The sequence below is a fragment of the Polyodon spathula genome, chromosome 1, assembly GCF_017654505.1.
Source record: "Polyodon spathula isolate WHYD16114869_AA chromosome 1, ASM1765450v1, whole genome shotgun sequence".
Lineage (NCBI taxonomy): Eukaryota > Metazoa > Chordata > Actinopteri > Acipenseriformes > Polyodontidae > Polyodon > Polyodon spathula.
In genome coordinates, this window is record NC_054534.1 from 10322090 (window position 1) to 10344736 (window position 22647).

The 22647-nt window shown below is 41.2% G+C and overlaps 2 protein-coding genes across 2 annotated transcripts; both read right to left on the reverse strand.

The window, feature by feature from the left end:
• Positions 1-1609: 1609 nt before the first annotated feature.
• On the reverse strand, positions 1610-12910 carry LOC121313941 (transitional endoplasmic reticulum ATPase). Its single transcript, XM_041246719.1, has 17 exons — positions 12768-12910; positions 9807-9918; positions 9145-9317; positions 8646-8788; positions 7861-7991; positions 7456-7587; positions 6821-6923; positions 6364-6497; positions 5776-5911; positions 5499-5611; positions 4954-5118; positions 4695-4817; positions 4333-4545; positions 3580-3888; positions 3100-3255; positions 2521-2675; positions 1610-1988 (listed from the first exon to the last, which is right to left on the reverse strand). The coding sequence occupies exons 1-17, from the start codon at positions 12782-12784 to the stop codon at positions 1883-1885; spliced, it is 2421 nt and encodes an 806-aa protein (XP_041102653.1). The 5' UTR covers positions 12785-12910; the 3' UTR covers positions 1610-1882.
• Positions 12911-15408: 2498 nt separating this feature from the next.
• Positions 15409-22580, reverse strand: LOC121323610 (Fanconi anemia group G protein homolog). Its single transcript, XM_041264763.1, has 9 exons — positions 22436-22580; positions 22152-22342; positions 21744-21904; positions 21534-21600; positions 19096-19415; positions 18511-18551; positions 17794-17946; positions 16004-16139; positions 15409-15682 (listed from the first exon to the last, which is right to left on the reverse strand). Exons 1-9 carry the CDS (start codon positions 22578-22580, stop codon positions 15583-15585), a joined length of 1314 nt encoding a protein of 437 aa, XP_041120697.1. The 3' UTR covers positions 15409-15582.
• Positions 22581-22647: the final 67 nt, after the last annotated feature.

A 22647-nucleotide genomic window follows, 5' to 3' on the forward strand; every position in this document is an offset into this window, starting at 1 on the left:
ACTTTGTTTTCGTATATCATGGGAGCACAGGGCCAATGCAACTCACTCTGTGGAATACCTTGCCAAGGTAGACAACTTGGCACAACCAGCATGCAAAGCTGCGCTCCAGTCTCACTCTGCACACTGACAAGGAGTTCCCCCGGGGTCCAGTTTAGTGCAAGTTCTTGAGTAGCAGTAAGTTTGGATCTATGGAGGCATTGCATTTTTGTATATGCATACAGTGGATCTAGATCACTGCAATTTGCTTTTCAATGTACCCAATAGCTGTAGTTTTATATGTACAGGGTATGAAACCGACACTTGAAGGCAATATTTTGTAATAGTAATGGTAAGAAAGGCTATATTTGTAATAGCAAAGGTAAGTAATGTTGTTTTTGTAATAGCAATGGTAAGGTTGTTTTTGTAATAGCAATGGTAAGAAGGCTTTATTTTTTTCCACCAGTGGTTAACACGGACTTCACGATTCCTGTGAAACTTCTCCATTGCCATGTAATACGTAGTTGCCCATGCAGATTCCCACTTTTGAAATAATAATGTAAATATACATCTTTAGCACTTAAAAATAAATACAGCATGTGTTTGTGTTCTTGAAACCCTACCCAGCACACTGCATTGAGGAACCAACAGCCAGTTCAGTTTGCTTCTGGATAAATCAGCGGCATCAAAGATTGGAAATATTTCTGCTAAAGAGCAGCCTGTTCAGTACAAGTGCAAACTTCACATATCTGTTTTTACATTTATGTTTTTATTTTGTTTGATAATTCACTGATTTTTAGGAAAGCATTTAATTTATGAATATTTGCTGAGAAACATATCAGTTTTGAACGTGTATTGATAAGGAAGACGAGATAATTTATAAAGGCGAAGTAAATAATTCTTTAGAACTCTATGATCCAAACTTTGGTATTGTGTTGTCACGGTGAAATGGGCCATGTTTCGACCACATGCATTAGGCCTATATTGATTCTAATATTTGCCGCAATTATTCCAGAATTGTAACACGGTTTCCATACAACTCCACGTGTGACGTGTAAGGTTGTTGACTTGAACTGACCTAAAATTTACAGAAATTAACCTAAACATACATAGAACAAGTGTCACACGGTTGGGGTGGGGGGGGGGGGGGGGGATTTAAAAATAAAAGGGACAATTTGCTTGGATTCCGACGAACACTTAGACACCGTAAGTACTTTATTAAACAATTAAGAGATGGATCAGAACTTTTAGAGCAAAAAAAGCATAATAAAAAAAAAAAAAAAAAAAAAAAAACACAAATCATACCACAAAAAACTCCATCTAAAAAAGGAGCACAGAAATCCGCTACTTAAATCCCACAGAAACACACCTTCTAGACACGAATTAATTTATTTTCAGTTCTTAAGATTTTTTTTTTTTAACCATTTAAATTCAACCCCCCCCCCCCCCCCCCCCCCCCCCCCCAAACCTGGAATACATTATATGCTACCGCCATAAAAAATGAAGTCATTAGCAATTTTTTTTTCCTCCTTACAGGCTAGCGTTGTACCCATCACTAAAGCGGATCACAATGCAACGTTGAGAATTTAAAAAGACAGTTCCGAGAATGAAGCCTCTACTGTGTATTTATCTACTTAAATACTCCCCCATACTTAAAGATCCTTTGGCTCTGGAATTATTACCCTCTTGAAAAAACCAGAGTTTAGATACAAGCAGCAACATGCTTCCTCTGATAGGAGGTGGGGAGACAAAGAGGGAGGAGAGAACAAACAGGGCGTATTTAAGAAAAAAAAAATATAAACACAATAAAGCATAGTCGTAGAAATGTGGATTTGTTTTCTGCTTGTAGTTTTGTACAGCGTGGTCTGGTTTGTATGGATTGTTCTGGTCCACTGCGGGGTCAAGGTTAACCATACAGGTCATCATCGTTGTCCTCGTTGAAGACAGTGCCGCCAGTGCCTCCAGCAGAGCCCTGGCTTGGTCCAGCACCTCCCTGGTTGCTGGTGGGGAATCTGGGGAGGAGAAACACAGCCAAATGAGGGATGGGATTTATAAATAGTGCTCTCTGGGTGAGAACAGAAGGGCCCTATTTCACTTGGCACCTTTAGTGGCATCCACCTACTGTAGAATCTGTGATCACTGGTCTATGACCAAACATTTAAAAACTGAATTTGATTACACCTAACCTGTAGGAAATTATTGGACACCTGGAAAGTTTATTGTAAAACATATCAATCAAAAAAAAAAACAATTAAAAAAAGTCCACAGCTGTGTATGTGAATGCAACAAACATGATTTTTAAAAACTACCAATTACAAATATCCAGGGACATTTAATACAACATAAATGAATATTGCCTAAAGTTTTACAGGATGTAAGAAGATTTCATGAGGATTACTTTAACACCCAATACTGATCCTTAACTGCCAAAACTTAAATTTAAAAAACAAGGCATAAAACAGATCGATTGGAAAGTGGATAGCGGTACAAATCGTGCAGACAGTGACTGGAGGGGATGTTTGTTTTAGTCCAGTCCTTGCTCACCTGAAGCTGCCGAATCCGCGGCTCTGCTGCAAAGTCTGTGCGAACATCTCGTACTTGCGGATGTCATTGTCACTGACAGAGCGGCGAGCGAAGCGCATGGCCTCCTCGAAATGATCCTTGCGAATCTCAGGAACGGGGTCATCCTCCTCTACCTCCTGTAAGCAAACAGAGACAACACTGTATAACACAGCAAGGCATGGCAAAAACAAGAGGCACTGGCTTCCTCAAATCTGTCAAGAGGAGCAACAGTTCAGAGAAAACAAAATACTTGGTCGTCTCTGAACTAGTATGGCCAATAATTTAACTCAATTAAAAAGTTTCAGTAGTATCAACCATATATTTTAGTACAATTACTTTAGGTATTCAGAAGTCTAAAGTATCATAAAATAAATCTTCCAGAGAAATACAATGTGAAATAGTTATTGCTAGACAATGAAGTGTCAGGGGGAATAACCCTGGTACACTAAAAAGTCAAAATTACTCCAAGCAAACCAAAATTATTTGCCAGTTTATAGACTTGTGGCACTCTTATGACACAGGTCACGCTATTCCAGCCAGTGAAACCTGCTGAACTCTCACCATGGCAGAAGGGTTGGTCTGCCTCTCGCGTTCCCGTCGGATCTCATTCTCAATGGACTCTCGGATGGCTAGCTTGCAGGCGCGCTGACAGATCTCTGTCAAGTCAGCTCCAGAGAAGCCATTGGTCATCTTGGCCAGGAAATCCACGTCTACATCCTAAAGCAGAGTGTGCAAGATAAAAAGCACCATATCAGATATTTAGATGGGCTGGTGACAGACAACCTAAAATATACGTCAAAAAGGTAAACATTTTCAGATCAGAACGTGATTAACTGTAGAAATGTGAGGAAACAAGTAGAAAAGGTTTACTTTTTGGATCAAATGTACAATGGAGGAGATACAGCAACTCAAACATCAACAAATTCAGATCCCTTCAGCAGATGAAGTTTGATGTGGTCATTAAACAAGGCAACTTTGCAAAATCTATTCCCTAACAGGTAACAGTCGATGCTGTGTGGGGAAAACAAGAGCGTGCCTTGCCTTGGAAATAGGAGACTTCCTGAGGTTGGCCTTGAGGATGGAAATACGGGACTTCTCGTCGGGCAGGGGGATGTAGATGAGCTGGTCCAGTCGGCCAGGTCGCAGGATGGCCGGGTCGATGATGTCAGGTCTGTTGGTGGCCCCAATGATGAAGACATTCTTCTTGCTGGACATTCCGTCCATCTCAGTTAGGATCTGGTTGATTACTCTGTCTGCCGCTCCACCGCCATCCCCAACATTGCCACCGCGAGCCTTAGCAATGGAATCCAGCTCATCGAAGAACAAGACACAGGGGGCAGCTTGACGGGCCTGCAGAGGAGGAGAGGGACTGTTTTAACAAAGAACAAAATACATTCATTTAAAACAATTATAAAGTCCAGCAGCTTTTAGCTGGAGGGGTATTTATTTTTAAATACATACGATACAAATGTAAATCGCCAAGCTATATACAAATGTAAAGTAATTATTTTAAAGTAAACTTTTTGATACATGCATCTGAATAAAGATGTGCACCACAATTTGGGGGACACCAAACAATGGGCCACATAATAGGACTACCATTCTGGGTCTGCTTTTATATTAACTGCTTAACATGGACCACCTGCTCAACAGTACAGTATACACAAATAAAAACAGTGGTATTGTGTTCTTCACAGAAAAAGGGGTGCAGTGATTTCACCTACTCCTTGTCAATACCCCTCCCTCACACTTTTCCTTTGGGAGACCAACAGGCCCTCGTCCCAGGTTCTTTACCTTGTCGAAGATCTCGCGCACATTGGCCTCAGACTCTCCGAACCACATGGTAAGCAGCTCAGGCCCCTTGATGGAGATGAAGTTGGCCTGGCACTCGTTGGCAATGGCTTTGGCCAGCAGAGTCTTACCACAACCAGGAGGCCCATAGAACAGCACACCTTTGGAGGGGGTCATACCAAACTTCAGGAACTTCTCTGGATGCTCCACTGGGTACTAGACAAAACAAAATTACATTCCTTTCAGTTCATCTTTAGTATGCACAGAACCAACACACAATACATGTTTTTATTACTACTATTCACTTCCCCTTGGCTCTCTTTGCTATTTATCAGCATCCATTAATGTTAATGTCCATCCCTTACCTGTACAAGCTCCTGCAGCTCTCTCTTGACATCCTCCAAACCACCAATATCTTCCCAGGAGATATTTGGCACCTCCACCACAGTCTCACGCAGGGCTGATGGGTTGCTCTGGCTCAGGGCCCACTGAAAAGAGAAAGATAGAGATAAAGAAGGGTACACTGCATTTCATTATTCTTATTTATATATTATAAAAGGTCAGAGTGGCTTTAATATCAGCTTTTTCATACAAGAGACAGACTGAAACCCCTTGCACTCTTACCCTGAAGTCATCCATGGTGACTGCCAGCGAGTTCATGACCTCAGCATCAATGGTCTCATCTTCCAGGTCGATGAGGTCCATCTTCTTCCTGATGGCCTGCAGAGCAGCCTCTGAGCAGAGAGCAGCCAGATCAGCACCCACATGACCATGGGTCTCATTAGCAACCTGCAGACATACACCAAGGCACATTAACATAGGCCAACCACTTCCACCCTAAGAGCAAGGAAAACAGCTCACTTTTGTCATTAGTTCTGCAAGCCCTACACCTGAAAGATGATACTGTAGTTTTAAATGTAAGCAAAAAATAAAAAAAAAAATTAAAAAAATACTGGGTTCCTAGCACAGCCATTCAGCTCAACTCAATAAATTATCTACCACATTTAAGTTTAGTTACCTTTTTGTTGGATGCAAGCGACTGTAAAGTTGTGTAAACACACTGAATCACAATAGGAGAAGTAGCATATTTCTAGTGCCATTTGAACTTAACCTTACAAGTAAATGAACTACAATGCCACATCAACTTAAATAAAAAACATCGCCCCTACCTGTTCGAGGTCAACATCGTCAGCCAGTTTCATGTTTTTTGTGTGAATCTGCAGGATTTCCAGTCGTCCTGTGGCATCAGGAATACCGATATCCACCTCTCTGTCAAAGCGACCTTTAGGGGGAGGGGAGGGTGGAAAATGGTTTGATCAATCTGGATAGATTTTATCTTTATACCCTGTATTGGGACATTGAGCCCTGATTGAGACAGAAGTCCCTTTTCTATTAGTGCAGTAAGGAAATGCTGGAGCCGTTAAAGACTGAAAGGGAAAGTCTTACCAAATCGCCTGAGGGCTGGGTCAATGCTGTTTGGCCTGTTTGTAGCTGCCATGACAATGACGTGTGCCCTCTGCTTCAGACCGTCCATCAGAGTCAACAGCTGAGACACAATGCGCCTCTCCACCTCACCGTGAGTCTACAGGGCAGAGCAACAGGAAGCAGTCAGCAATGCACTGAAATCCAGCCTCTGAATTACAGATCTACCACAGCATGCAAGAACCACTGCTCCAATCCCAATATACAACACCAAATGTATTTTTACTGGACGACTCCCTTAATCAAACATGAAAATACAAAAAACTGTAGAATACTGTTTATCTGGGGAAAAGTCAACCAAGTGAAAATATGGTAGTGGTAATACATGTCAGAGGGTAAAGAACTCCTTATTTGTCCAAGGTATATGGAAGGAGATATGGCCGGAGGATATAACCTGGCAAAAAACACATTTTTATTTGACTGCAGTAAGATTATCAAGAGAATTGTAGAATGCAGCTGTATACAAAAGGGAAGGCACCATCTCCAAGTGTGTGGTCTCTTGGACTTAAGCTCTAACCAGCAAAGCACAAGTAGATGCTACAAAGCACCCACCTTCTCTCTCTTTGGTGCAATGGCATCCAGCTCATCAATGAAGATGATGGCCGGGGCGTTCTTCTCGGCTTCTTCAAATGCTTTTCTCAGGTTGCTCTCAGACTCTCCAGCTAGTTTGCTCATAATTTCAGGACCTGCCGAAACACATGCATTAGCTCCCTGGGGAAGATCTTTATGTACATCCATCAGGCCCTCATAGAGCAAGCTAATCAGAGCCATCAACTCCAATCTCTGAACTCCTTCCCAAATCCAAAGACCATACAAAAACTTCCCTGCCCCAAATCCTGCATATGAAATTGTAAAGCCTGCAGATTACACTTTTTAAAACACACTGATAAATTGCTGTGCAGTGCTATTGTGTACCATCCATCTCATGGTTATCTGGTTATTAAATTCATATAAATCAATCATAGCATTATATAACATTACCATTGCAATGCCATGATCAGAATCCTACCATTAATGAGGAAGAAGAAAGCTCCAGTCTCATTAGCCACAGCTCGAGCAATCAGGGTCTTGCCAGTACCAGGGGGTCCATACAACAGAATACCACGTGGAGGCTGCGCACAAAGGAGAAGACAGACCTTTAATAAATGGCCTGAAACCTCAGGGGCATAGCAAGGAAACACTGCAATTGGGTCAATGATACATGTATCCCACTTACTCAGGCTCAAGTTTCAGCCACATTATACAAATATTAATGAGGCAAACAAAATAATTAATATTTTTATTGCTCTCAAGGTTGCCTTTTTAACACAATAGTTTTCCACTACAAGATCAAAACTGCCGTGTGCATTTTAGATTTTATATACATTCTGATGAATCTTGCAAAGTCACAGGGCATTAGTGTTTTGACAATTTACTGCTGTGACATCATTGATTTTTGACCGCTTGGTTTATGGGCAATAGCACAATTTTATTTTTGGTGACATGCAACACTATTAGCCAACTGGGTTGTGCGTTTCAAAATCTAAATCATAATATACTTAATCATAATCATAATGTCTTAAATCATAATATACACAGATCAGTTTCATCCAGACTGACAAATAATTTGAGAGATCTCCTAACCTCCTCCTGAGGAGGACCTACCTTGACACCAATAGCCTTGAAAAGTGCAGGATGTCTGAGAGGAAGCTCCACCATCTCCTTAATCTGGGCCAGCTGTTTCCTCACCCCTCCGATGTCATCGTACCCAACTTCATTGAGAGACTCCTCCTCATCCTGCGGACAGAAAGCACACCAGTGAGTGCTGTGCTTTATTAAAGACTGAGTGTGCCAGTAAGCTGTGGCTCATGCCAAAGCAGCCATGCACTGATAAGCTGGGCAGTGTCGGGCCAAGGCATTGGGGTTAATATAACTGCTGTCTGGAGAGTGCCATGGGATCTGCAACATTTTACACTGGCTATATGATCCAAAAAAATACAAAATGACAAGATTCCCCAATAAATATTCTTTATAATATGAATGTATTTCATACCAGCGCCTGTTCCTTACCTCTCTCTTAATGGGCTCTCCCTCACAGTGAATCACTGTGTCTGGAGCCACTATACAGTATGGGCTGGGGTCTGTCTCCACCACCTTGAATTCCACAGCTCGCATTCCTCCTCGTACCAGGAAAATATCTCCTACGAAGACGAGAGCAAGCAATTCAGCTGATTAACCAGCACAATACATATCCGGTGCCTACCATAATAGTACTGGAATAATACAGTTTACACCAAGCTTCTCTCACATTAGCAACATACCCATTAGTAAATAATTCTTAAGTTATTTCTCAATTACACTGCAGGATGATCCACCCTCTCTAACTTGGATTACAGCTTAAGAAAAAAAAAAAAAAAAAAAAGAAAAAAACAGCCACCGCACACCGGCTTCACTCTATTGATCATCATGCAATTTAACATTCAAGTTCCTGCAATGTAAGTACGTATGGTTTAAACTCCAGATTTAGTTAATTTGGATTTCAGGTTAGAAGTTTTACACCACCATCCCAGTACACTAGAATTCCTTCTTTGCACTGTGCATACAATTCCACTGGAGATTGCATTTGTACCCCAGATCTAAAAACGACAATAAAATAACTCAATGAAATTTACATTGTTCAATTTGCAGCACAGTATGTTTGTGAAGATTATTTTTGCATGTTTAATAAATATTAGTATTATTCATAAAACAGTCCATCAGTAAATCTAAGATTAAAGCAAAGGGAGCACCGTGATCTAGAGGAGCTCTTTCTGCACTAAGAGCAGCCACTCTGGTTACAACTGGCAGGCATTTACCTTTCCTGATGGGCCTGTATGCCTCCAGGAAGTATGGCTTGAGATAAACCTCGAAGATGTTACCAGTGATCCCCTCCACAGTGTCGTCAATGGGGAGGACATGGATACGTTTCCCATACTTCACATCGGGGCATGGCTGGATGCTGGAAATGAGGAAGAAAAGGCTTACACATCAGAAGAAAAAAAAACCAACACAATCTGACTAAACTAATACAAACTCATACAAAAAATAAATACAGCTCATTATCTTAAGGAATAGCTTTTCAACAAAAACTGAATTAATTCTTTGTTCCCAGGGATGTGAAATTTAGATCACTGAGGCAGTAATTAAATTTGAAGGACATAGTAACCACTGTCTTTTCTGTGGCTCAAACACGATTTGTAGTCTGTGAATATGTCTACAGCCACAACTGAATACAAAATATCTATAAGATAGCTGTGTCAGCATGGATTGATTCCAGGTATGTATCTGACACCTGCCGTGCTGGACCTGTCCTACCTGATGACATCCCCCAGCCGGACCCTCAGGTTATTGCGGACAACCCTGTTCATGCGCACTTTCTCATCTGAGCAGGTATCATCAGAGAGGACGATGCACACACTCTCACGCCTCTTCTTCCCCTTCAGCAGCACCGTGTCTCCCCTGAACAGCTGCAGCTCATCCATCTTTGCCTAAAATATTAAATAAATGTTTAACATCTATATGAACTATACCTTCAGCAAATTAACTTTGATTTCCCTCTGTCTTACTCAAGCTGGATAGGAAGACACTCTCATCTCACTAAATTATACTAAAATGCACATCACTCAGCCTGTTGTAGACTAGACTTCAGTTAAACAGGCAGGCTAAAAGTGTACACACCAACATCTGATAAAATATGGTGTTTAACAACTTAATGTTAGTTTAAACTAGCTATGGTAAATGTGTCCCAAACAAACTTGCTAGAAATAACACATTCCTACTGTATTATACCCTAGAAAGTTAAATAAAATAGAGCATCACCTCATCCCTGAATCATGAAGTAATAAAGATCACATTTTAGAGTAAACACCCACAAAGTTCAGGTTTTCTTCATGGGAAGCTTTTACAAATACCCTGTATGTATCTGTTTATGTTTAGCATTATTTTATCAAAGCAATGCAACACTAATATCCAAATACCTGAGAAAGCGAAACCACGCTGTTATCCTCATTGATAGACTCATCCACAATCAGCCTGTTAGGCCTGCTCTTCTGTTTTAAAATCGCAGTGGAAAGATCATCACTTTTGGAACTGGGGAGAAAAGACAAAATGCATGATAATTTCACAATATCAAATGCACATATAGGTGAGAGAATGCCAACTGTTCTGATTGTTCTTAGGTTCCAAGTATATAGATCTTATAAAAATATTACATGTAGAATTTAGAAGAAAAAAATATATACCCCTGAATGCCCCTTTATCTAATCTCCAGTTGCGACCCTTGGTCCTTGTTTCGGTTCAAAAAAGTCAGCTGGGTACACTGTCAATAACTTTTAGAATTTTGAATGCTTGAAATCAGAGCTGACTATTCACACATACTGAACAAAATCACAGCTGCCTATTCATAACTACTGAACAGCTGTTCTCTTGATCATCAATTAACACTCAGCAGCACATTATTCTATTCAAATGGAAATGGTTGAGCCAATACAGCCATTCAATTCCAAGATGCAGAAACGTATTCAATATTGGGAAGCTTTTATGAGAGGTCTATAAAAATAAATTAAATTGCATGTCAGCAACTTTAAAATATGAAATACCCCAAGGTTACAAGGGATTAGGTCATTCTGTCACTGGCTCAACAAGTCACTGATCAGACGCAATGCAATTTACAACCTCAGCAGGAAAGTGTTTAACACAAGTCAAACCAAAGACTTTATGGAAAATTCCTTCCCAGTGAATAATGTTATAATAGAAAGGGTCTGGAATCAACTCCAGTAATGTTGTTGAAGCCGACACCCTGGGATCCTTCAAGAAGCTGCTTGATGAGATTCTGGGATCAATAAGCTACTAACAACCAAACAAGCAAGATGGGCCGAATGGCTTCCTCTCGTTTGTAAACTTTCTTATGTTCTTATGAAAAAGGTGTGTAAACCTCATCGTATGGGGTGTTCTATCAGTTCAAAGTCTTTTCAATTATTCTACTCATGTGAAAACATGTTTTTTTTCTTTTATGCAAGCATAATACAACTATTTCATTACACTTTGTTTTTAATGCCTCAGTTATTTTACTAAAAGTTAATGTTAATTACTTTTTATTTTATTAGAATATTTTACATATTCACACTCTCCCTCCCAGTCCATCTGTATTTAGAATTAAACACAAACACACTTGTTAGAACTGTATTAAACACACATGTGCATAGGGGTTTATATCAAATTATGGGGCAGTTTGTGATCCTATTTAAATTATGATTTTTCATGGGATGCAGCATCTGAACTGCTCACGTGCTGTAACCATCACATACTACTGCAGATGACAGGCAGCTTGGTCATCACCTGCGCAGTCCACAAGCAGGGAATGGGATACCTATTAAATCAAATAACCTACATCAAGCATGCTACTGCACACATGGCACAGAATACAATACAAATAACTGAATAGCCACTTAGCCAGAGAAAGAATCGTTTTAGTTTACAATTGTGTTCTCCGGAATCACCCAACCTCGTTATGGGTAGAGGAGGTGGAGTTCCAGACTGTTGTGTGTTTGCAAAGTCATGGCGCAAGGCCTATGATGAATGCGAAGTTCATCTCCTAACCCTTTTCATCACTATTCCTGTTTTAAAATAACAGAAACACTCGCTTGTTATCAGGTTATATATAAAATAAATAAATAAATAAACAAAAAGCTACATCTGAAACCGTGGCATTGAGATGTGTGAATATTACGGTTCACGGCTCTCTTTTGTTCTTTTACCAGAGCTCATAAATGTCAGCTTTACTACATAAAAACACACACCTCGCCCATTCTCTACCTGTAATATGTTGATTGAAACGTAATACGTCAAATAAACGTGTGCAATTGGCGTTAGTGTCTTCCAGAAAAAAAAAATTAACCTGCCTGCTGGTTGAATTAAAACATTTTAATTATCATCTACACTATTAGGCCTACTTTGGAAATCTACAGAATGAGGAATATCGAGGAGAATAATTACAATTGTTACGAAGCGTAAACCGTTTAAATTTAAAGCGGACGCCTGGACTGAGGAAACAGGCCCTGATGACACCAGAAAGAAACGAAAGTGCAACAGTGCACGAAAAACAATTTCCAGCACAGGAAAAACACGTATACATAACAATCGCCAAAACACGTCGTTTAACAAAAATCCACTGCCGAGGAATAAAAACGACAACGGCGACAAACAGCATGATCTAAATAACCGATTAAAGCCAACCAAAACAATTCGCCAAATAAATTACAATTTAAAAAATGACCGGATAATAAAAGCCGGCATTCTCTGCTCTGAACTGTAACAATCCTTTATTGCTAAGACATGGGTATTTTCCTTTACAACGACCAAGGCAGGAAATGTATGCACAATAGTTTTGTCTACCAGTATAACTATCATTATCGGGTCTTTCACATACAAAAGCATTATTGCTAGTGTTTGTAGGTTAAAATTATTACTCTCCAATCATGTTTTGCCAGTTCATGGTGCCGGTAGGCCCAAGCCTTGTCACGCCGAGTTCAGCACTGGTTCAGAATAGAAAAGTAACCCATGGCTTGTAATGACAGTCACAGACACACACAATCCGCATCGGCCACTGAAAATCAACGAACCAAAACATCTGTGTTTATATTCAATACCGTTTTCACGGTGTTAATAACTCAGGAATCAATAAATAAAATTAAAAACACACTATGAAAAATGATACATGTCTATTACAAAAAACAACAGCTTTAAAATAATATGTTGGTCTTTAAACAATAATGACGTTATAATAACAAACGTATTTTCTTTCTCTACCCCCCCCCCCCTACCCACACTGAAGTAAAATCTCTTCATCGAAGATGATTAATTAGCAATTCATTTTAGGCAACTAAGGATAATCAACCCTTTTAAATACACACGACTCCGTGCTGTTTATTTGTACTTACTCTCCCCCTGACGCCATTGTTTCTCCTCTGAATAATTATATAAATACAACGTATATCTTCAGATTTCTTTATAAATTGTTACTCCGCCTCCACACGTTACTGTCTTCTCTTCCTCTCAAACTGAATCCAAAGCCGGTCTGCTCGCTCACATATCAAAATGCGAAGAAATCACACCGAGCAATCAGAAAAAAAAATGTTTTTTTCTGCCTAGCAACCGACAGATGATTGGCTCACTGGTTAAATAACCCAAAATAATAATACAAAAAAAAAAACTGTATCTGCCAATCAAAAAAAAAAAAAAAAACATTGTCACCTATTTCAACATGGTAACCAGGCTGTGGTTGGATACATGTTAAAAATTTAACAACAGCAGCCAATCCTGAACAAAACCAAGATTGAAGATTATTATTCTACCTAGTAACAGTAACAGTATTGGTTAGATTATTTCCAGACCGACCTAGCAATGTCTGTCAGAAAGCGTTCCGGAGGACGGACGCAAATCGACATGTCTTTTTTTGATTGGTTGCACAAGACGTCACTTTAAACATGTTATGTATTTTTTTTTTTCTGTGCGGATTGAGCAATGTTACCACTGCCTTGATCTTTCTACAGCATTCTGCAAAACGACATCCCAGTAAAATTCCTGGAACAAACTGGTGGTTTTAGCAGCTCCCTAAATGCCAGCCCACCATAACAAATCCACACTCATCCAATCAATTGTGGTCAGTACATAGGCTTCCACATGTGGCTAGATAGGGTGACAGTATGGCTCGGGATTCCTTGAGCCATTTGTTCTGTTTTAGCTGAATGCATTCAGGTACATTTTCACCTGTCTCTTTAAATCTGAGGGATGTAAATTTCTCAGGAAGTGGCTTGAAATCTGGTTTCAGGAGACCAGGAGACATACATTTGAGGCAACATTGCTGTGTCAAACACCACGTCTCACCTGGTGTGCCATGCAGTGGCCCGAAACCTAGTCTCCTGAAAAGTTTCAAGCCATAAAGTGGCTTTGCGTTCCCTCAGCTTTGAAGACAGTGAATTTCTATATTTAAAACCCTGCTGAGACAGGCCAGGATTGCACCCCCTAAAAACAAAATAGACAGCAGCCTCTTTAGCAAGGCACTGTACATTAGCACACTCCACTAAACGACAGCACAAAACATACATGTAAGCTCTGTTTATTAGTTTTGTGAGGCATATTGATCCCCAGGATGATGGTTGGTACTGTTTCTGTGTATCTTAAAGAACATGATATACAGTTTGTGAGTTTTAACAACATGCTTATACAACCCTAAAACAAGTTAAAATGAAAGAGTATTTGTTGTACCGTGATATATTTGATGTATCCTAACAATTATTTGTCACACAGAACACTACATCCATGGTGTAATTCTGCCCAGTGCTTTATAGTAATGGAGTAATTTAGATCACCCATTGCTGCTAAATAATGTATTCAAGGTTTTTTCAGAGTAATGTATATTTATCAAAGTACTTTAATAATGATTTGATTTGAAGTAACAACGTTTTCTTTACACAGGTTATTTTGATTTGATACTTCAGGTGAAATTTCCAAATAAGAGTTTCACAAAAGTTCAGGTGACAGTTCCTTTCAGACAGGGTTTAGACCTGGCACCATCTTGTTACACAGGTGTTCAGGCAATGTGTCCTGCTGTGTTTGTGTAAAGGTGGAATACTTAATGTCATATGCACAAACAGGACCATCAAACGATAACCAGATACAGTAAAGGCTTGTTTGATTTATTGATTCTCCAACACTGACCAGCAGTGTGGGGCTCCAGCATGTTGAGGTGACAGAGCACCTTACCAGGTGAGCCACTGGGGGCTCTAGTTAAACATGCTGGTCAGCACCAGCATATTTGGGATAGATGTGTTTGTTCCTAAATAATAAAAAAAAAAAAAGCTGGCCCTTGCACATCCTGTTAGTGTTCAATTTGCTTTTTGCTTGAAACCGGTTTCTGACATGTGCTACTGCACATATATTTTGTTTTTGTGTTGTTCATAAACCAGGGCTACTACAGAAAATGACAGCAGACATTTCAGCAAATCATCAGCCTAAGGCGTCTTAAGCATATTAAATATTTCATGGGCATTAGGAGAGAGAAAGACAGAGATAGCTCAAACAGTAATCCGAGAAGCAATCGTGACCCTCTAATCAATATCTGAGACAGATCTGAAAATACTAAACATGACCTTCACGGATTGTAGAGATTTCTTTTAAAATTGCAGACAACATTCTTATGCAGTACTTCGATGAAATTGCATGCCTTGGTGATGGTGCTGGAGCAGTCAGGGAGCCAGTGTGCAGAGTACAGTTAATCTGGGTTCCTGTAGCACTGGAACCCCACAGTGGTTGTTTCATAATCAGCGTCATTTGATCAAGTGTCTGGTAAACACATTTTCTGTCTGGGTCATATGCTGTATACAGGAACCTAGTAAGTGCCTATTACAGCTTATTGCAAGCCACTGGACTATTATATGTAGCATTGCAACAATACATACAGTACATCCATGCAAGTTACTTGGTAACACTTTAGTTTACAAGCTTCAGTTGAAAAGTGGTTACATACATCTTGTAAAAAATACATATTACAGTAAAAAAATAAATTATGGCAATAGAGCATTGTAATGCAGCGCATTTTATTTCTAATAATAATCTATAGCTAATAATTACATGTTTATAGATCATATATAACTAAACCAAAGTAACTACCTTTTTCTGCAGTGCTCCAGCAGCATGTAATATTACAATTGGAAATGGCTAATGTTAATATTGTAGCACCCTGGTGCAGTAGCTTTACAGCGGGCTGCATTCCTCCAGCACCCTCCTGCTCAGACCCTCCCAGTCCTGAGGAACATCCCCCTGCAGGGGGGGCAGCAGGTACAGGGGGTAGTCTCTGGAATGAAACAAAACAAACAGCTTTTGCTTTTTAAATGGTTATGAACTTGTTATTTATGGCTTCCATTATGTTCTCTTTAAAACTGATCAGTAAAAACTACACTAAGAAATCTGTTGTGTTAGGTTTTAATTCAGATTTCTAATGATTTAATGGACTTTCTTTAATATTATTATTATTATTATATTTTTTTTATAACCTGACGTATACCTTCGGAGTTGCTGATCTAGCATTCAATACAAGCACTAGACAGCATGCTTAAGAGGCAGCTATTCAGACAAAGCCAGAAAACAGACATGTAATCTAGATTGTCCTGCTCACCCCTGGAGATCCTGTGCTGCTGCCTCTGCCAACCTCCCAGTGTAGCTCTGAAACTTCCTCCAGCAAGACAGGGCTTCCTCCCTCCTCCCCAGCCTCCAGAGCAGCTCCAGCAGCCAGTACAGCCCCTCTACTACCCCTGCATAGACACAGACAGGGTCAGAGTCCACTCCCAATACAGCCCCCCACTCCCCCTGCAGAGACGAGCAGGGTCAGTCCACTCCCAGTACAGCCCTCCACTACCCCTGCAGGGTCAGAGTCCACTCCCAGTACAACCCTCCACTACCCCTGCAGGGTCAGAGTCCACTCCCAGTATAGCTCTCCACTACCCCTGAAGGGTCACTCCACTCCCAGTATAGCTCTCCACTACCCCTGAAGGGTCACTCCACTCCCAGTATAGCTCTCCACTACCCCTGAAGGGTCAGAGTCCACTCCCAGTACAACCCTCCACTACCCCTGCAGGGTCACTCCACTCCCAATACAGCCCTCCACTACCCCTGCAGGGTCAGTCGACTCCCAGTACAACGGTTATTTTGTAAAACTAGAGAATACGATTTGATTGAAGCAGAGAGAAAAATGGATAATGTAGTATAAAATTTGCTGTCAAATCCATTTAGTGCAGGAGATTATGCACAAGAAATCATAAAAAACGGACCACTGAAACTGAAACTCTAGTTAGACAGAATGTACAAAGAAGCAGGGAAAGAGTTGAAATGGTGTTTCAGTGAAGCGTGTACAAGTCGAGTGGATCTGTGCATGTGGGGAGACAAACAAGCTATTCTGCTGGTCGTGTCTATTTTTCGCTAACGAGAAGTGTGTGTGGAATAAGGCTTGATACCATGATTTAAACACTTTACACAATGCATGCAATCGTCATGAAACTAGCCAGCAACATCTAACAGCATGTATACAGTTACGAACATTTGGACAATTGCGCACTGATCTGCAGTTAACCAAACAATGGAGACTTGCTGTCAGACAACACAATGAAAAAGTTGGAGAATGGTCTGACTGTGACAGTTGTATGTGTGACATGCTATAAAAATGTGTTGTGGTTTGTTCTTTTCTGTTATGTACTACACCGTGCTTTGCATTACTTTTATATAAAAAAGTGCTATATAAATGCAATAAATAAATAAATGAAAACTCATTGACGATTGAAAAGGAGCTGCTTAGGAACCTGCACTGGCTACCAGATTTCCATAGTTCAGTCACTGAGTTTTTGAAAAAAGACAGATGAATAGAAGTCTGATTTCAGTAGAAAATAAAGGCAAGCACATGTCTTTTATATTCCCAGTGCATGTTAGAAAACGTTTTTATGTCATGTAAAAAGTTGTTGCATGCCTTGCTAAGGAAGTCTACCATTATTTCGAGTGTCAACCCGTTATCTTCAACGATTATTTGATCAAAACAGAAGCCGACAACTATAAAGTCCTCATGTAATATTGAAATTAATTAGACTCAATGCTTCTCAAGATGATTTTATCCCTTTTCACTTATATAAATATTATATATATATAATATCCCTGTTTTGGCCTCTTTACACTGGATCTCTGTGCAGTATAGAATTGATTTTAAGTTTTTGCTGTTAACTTACAAGGCCCTGAATGTATTAGCACCTAGTTATTTGCAGGAGTTACTGATCTCATATCTTCCAAACTGCACTCAGAGATTACAAGATAATTCTCAGGGAAGGTGATGCAAAACTTTTGGCCATAGCTGTGGTATAATGATTGAGCGTGCTGCAGTCGCGGCGCAGTTTGACAGTGAGGACAGGAGAGCCAGTATGGTACCTGGGTCAGTCTGCACACTGAGCTGGAAGCTGTGCAGTGCCTCTCTGTTCTGAGCCCGCTCCAGGAAGCACAATCCTCTCCCAGTGAACGCCAGGCTCTTCAGCCTCTGCAGTGACCGCACTTCACTCTGCTCAGAGTCCCCTCCTCGCTGCTCTGAAACACAGACACAACAAGGCTACCGTCACCTGCCCCCACCCGCAACAATGAGTGAGCCTCCACTACTCTCTGTAGTTTGTATACTGTCAACATGCTTCTACTCCTCTAGGAAAGTGTGTGAGCCATGCCTACACCTGGTAGAGGGGGTGTGCAGTAATGCAGTCAGGGGGTTGAAATGAATACGAGGTGTGTGAGCCACTTCTGGTAGAGGGGGTGTGCAGTACTGCAGTCAGGGGGTTGAAATGAATACGAGGTGTGTGAGCCATGCCTGGTAGAGGGGGTGTGCAGTAATGTAGTCAGGGGGTTGAAATGAATATGAGGTGTGTGAGCCACTTCTGGTAGAGGGGGTGTGCAGTACTGCAGTCAGGGGATTGAAATGAATACAAGAACGGATACTTGCCATTGGGTGATAACATATATTTTTTCTTTTTTACTAAATCACCCAGTATATACCCAAAAGAACTGCTTATCCCGTTGTGTTGAAGCTTGTCACTCTCCAGGACAGCGATTGAGTAATGTCATTTCCACCCACATTGTACTGCCTCCTGTACTGTCACTCACCTGGATAAGTAACGTGGACCTTAACCAACAAATTTATACATCTGAAATAAAGAGAATGCAGAATGAAGAACCGATCAGACCTGCAGTCTTATTATTATTATTGTTATTGTTTACTGTCCCCTTACCTTTCTACGATGTTTGCAAACTCAGGACTGTTTATTGTGTTTTCTCAAATAAAGTATTATTAAAATGATCTATTAGAGGTTCAGGAGCTGGTCTTTGTCATATAATATTCATATGTAACATAGGCCAGAGCAGCATATGTTTTTAAATGAGTAAGTGCCAGTACCATCTTAGTGAACAGCAGTGTATTGCCAGCTTCTAAGGAATTTAGCTGCTCACTAGATAGGGCTGGCTCTTACTTCTACAAAAGGCATCAGCTGATCTAGCTTATGTTACAAACTTCAAATGGCAGGCAACTAGAATTAAAAGAGTGTTTTAAGTTTCAGATGGGGTCCTGATACCTGTTGCACAGGGAGTGAATTGCAAAGTTAAAATTAAACCATTGAAACACAAAACTAAAACTACAGAAACATGTAACTCGTAACTGGTCACAAGGTCAGCATACGTAACGAACGTGCTCACCTGCTGTAATGAGACAGCGATTCCTTGCCCTCCTTGAGCTGGGTGAAGGCCTGTCCCTGAAGGAAGCAGGCCGCCGCGGTCCACAGCACACAGTTCAGACTCTCTCTCTTCTCTGATTCTCCAGGCCAGAGGCCCTTGCGCTCCGTGTTGGGAGGGCACTCAAGGGTCAGTCTCTCAGGGACCAAGGTTCCTGTCTTGCTGACAACCTCTTCACACACTGTGATCGCATCTTGGTACCTCATGGCCTTCAGTAGGGCCACTGCTGCTTCCAGGTACAGCTCTGGGATTCTGGGGAAGGCCAGGCTGCTGTCTACGATCACCTGTGTTGGAATACATCATGCAAAGCCAGGTCATCGAACAGACCCAGCAGAGCACACCCCCAGCCCCGCCATCTCCAGGAAACTAGGTATGTAAAACATAGAACCTGATATTGATGTGATACAGCCATGCGAAATGTTTGTGTCAGACTGTATCAGATGGAAACTATGCCACATTAAAATGAGCTGTTCAATATGTAGTATAAAAAAATATAGATGATTTTCACTCACTGAAGGTCAGAGCGGCCAGTAAGCCCGCTATAGTGGATCGCCAACACACACATTATAAAGCAAAAAGACACACAATACAGTATTTGTAATCTGAAAAGTTTTAAATTCTATTTTCTATAAACAACCTGCTGCGTTGTTCAGTAGTAAGCCATTTCTAGTAAGTTGGCTTGTGATGTGGTCGTTTACTGAGACCACCCCTTTGAGAATCACTGGTGCAGAGGATACCCCGTGAGCAGTAATGGTGTGCGGCTGGGGTTCTTCCACAAGCCCAAACAATGGGCTGAGTGGGCTGTTTGCAGACATTGTCATAAGTGAAGTAAACACAGCACTCGTTCACATTCACAGACTATTCCACGTAAACAACAAGAACAATGTCATGAAAAGAGAGTAAGTTTAGAGCTAGATAAACAGCTACATTCAGGGAATCACTTTCCTTAGCGCAAGATCTGCATCTGGTTTAAGCAACACTGAGGTGTAATTTGGAACAGGGTGATTCACCCCTAGTCATTATGTTGCTGGATTTGAGCAAATGAATGTAGAGATAGATTCCAAAATGAAATCCGGTTTAGCATTGACATGAAGGGCTCTATAGAGATGTGTGTATCTGTTGTCTGTGTGCAGTGTCTCTATAGAGATGTATCTGCTGTCTGTGTGTAGTGTCTCTATAGAGATGTGTGTATCTGCTGTCTGTGTGTAGTGTCTCTATAGAGATGTGTGTATCTGTTGTCTGTGTGCAGTGTCTCTATAGAGATGTATCTGCTGTCTGTGTGCAGTGTCTCTATAGAGATGTATCTGCTGTCTGTGTGTAGTGTCTCTATAGAGATGTGTGTATCTGTTGTCTGTGTGCAGTGTCTCTATAGAGATGTGTGTATCTGCTGTCTGTGTGCAGTGTCTCTATAGAGATGTGTGTATCTGTTGTCTGTGTGCAGTATCTCTATAGAGATGTGTGTATCTGTTGTCTGTGTGCAGTGTCTCTATAGAGATGTATCTGCTGTCTGTGTGTAGTGTCTCTATAGAGATGTGTGTATCTGCTGTCTGTGTGTAGTGTCTCTATAGAGATGTGTGTATCTGTTGTCTGTGTGCAGTGTCTCTATAGAGATGTGTGTATCTGCTGTCTGTGTGCAGTGTCTCTATAGAGATGTGTGTATCTGTTGTCTGTGTGCAGTGTAGTGTCTCTATAGATATCTGATAGCCCCATGCGCTACATAGATAACACAGACATAAACAAAGGACATAGCTGCTTCTGCATCCAGCGCTCAAAGAATATCACAGACATTTGCAGAGCTTCTTGAGATGTTATAGTAATAAAATAATGACTTTGATTGCATTATTGAGGATTTTGGTGATAAAATGAGGGATCAGGAGATAATTTATCAGTATGCACATCTATGAAGAGGTATGTGAAAAATACAGTGAACAAGGGGTGGAGCTTGGATGGAGATGCAGTACTGTATGTTCTTTTGCAATTCAGTGCCTTTTAAACATGTTTTACTCTGAACTCTGAAATTAATCAGCATGTGTAAATTAAACCGCGCGTGTGAAAATAAGTTGGACCTGATGGGCCTGACAAGCGCTGAATAAATGGACTGCAAAGGGTTAAGCCTGATATCTGCTAATCTTCTTAAAGAGCCATGACAAATAAATACAGAGTTGAAGAGTGCAACGCACTGCTGCAGTATTTTTGCTCTTATTAAACATGTTCCATGTTCAAAAGCTTACACAGCGTTTGTTTTTTGCACTTTGAGTTGTCCAGCCATCACCTCCGAGTCAAGACAGCTACACTGTGCAGCTCAATGAGCCTTACACAGTGTGGCTCAAAAGCCTTCCGTCGGACAGCCCTGCTTTACAGAGTGCCATCGTTCTCAGCTGTTCCAAGAGATCTAAACTCACCCGCTGAGACACCCCCTCCTGGAGCGAGGCCAACAAGTCCAGGTAGTGCTCCACTGCCTCTGCTGTCCTGTAACACAGCACACTGCACGTCACGGTATGCTTTTATTACTGACCACTATAATGACTACTGGGCGGTGTGGGGACACTATTAGCCAATATAGTTACAAGTATTAATCTAAGGGTTCTGTATATACTATAATAACTCTGTACCTGCCACTCTGCAGGCTCCTTTGTGCCAGACAATGCTTCACGCAGGAGGGGGGTGGCTTCCTGAGCAGACAGATCAGGGTGGGGCTTTTCAGCAGAGACTCTGGGCCAATCAGGGCGGCAGAGTCACAGGCCGGGTCACAATGTGCGGGTGACATCAATGCCTGGGGGTGGGGCAGCAAAAGGAACAGTAAAATTGTAAAAATCTTGATTGAAATGTGATTAATTCCACCCCCAACCCAACCTCCACCTCAACCAGCCAAGTCAGTGAAAAAAAAAAAAAAAAAAAAGAGCATTTACAAATAAAAGCAAGAACCAAAATACAAATATGTTTAGCAACAAATTTAGAGCAGTTGATAGGCTTAGTGGCATTTTAATTTCTATACACTCATGCTAGCGAGAGGTACTCACAGTGTAGAGCAGCCCGAGAGCCTCAATCTCAGCCTCTGCCTCTCCCAGCTGTCTGTACACCACGCAGCTCTGATAGAGGGCACACAGGCACCCGAAATCCATCTCCAGGGCCTGTCTATAGCACTGCAGCCCACTCTGAGGCTTCCCCTGGGAACCAGCCAGAAAACAACAGTCAAGAAAACCACCACACACTGCAGGAGCAAGGTGAATGCAGACTCCTCTTACCAGCTTAGACATGTTAGGTTAATCCCATATTCCCAAGTATAAATGAGACGCTCTCTTACCATTGAGGATGCATATGACGGTCTGAGGTGAGATGGTCGAACTCCTTCGTCTCAGGGCCAGTCCCACTCTTCGACTCGCCGCTTCCCCGGACCCTCTTCCGTCCCGAAACTTCGGACGACCTTGCAGGGGGTCGCGGAGGACCATGACGGTCGAAGGTAGGTGAGGTGTGTGATTCCAGTATCCTTTTGTAAGGTCGTACAGTACGGGACGA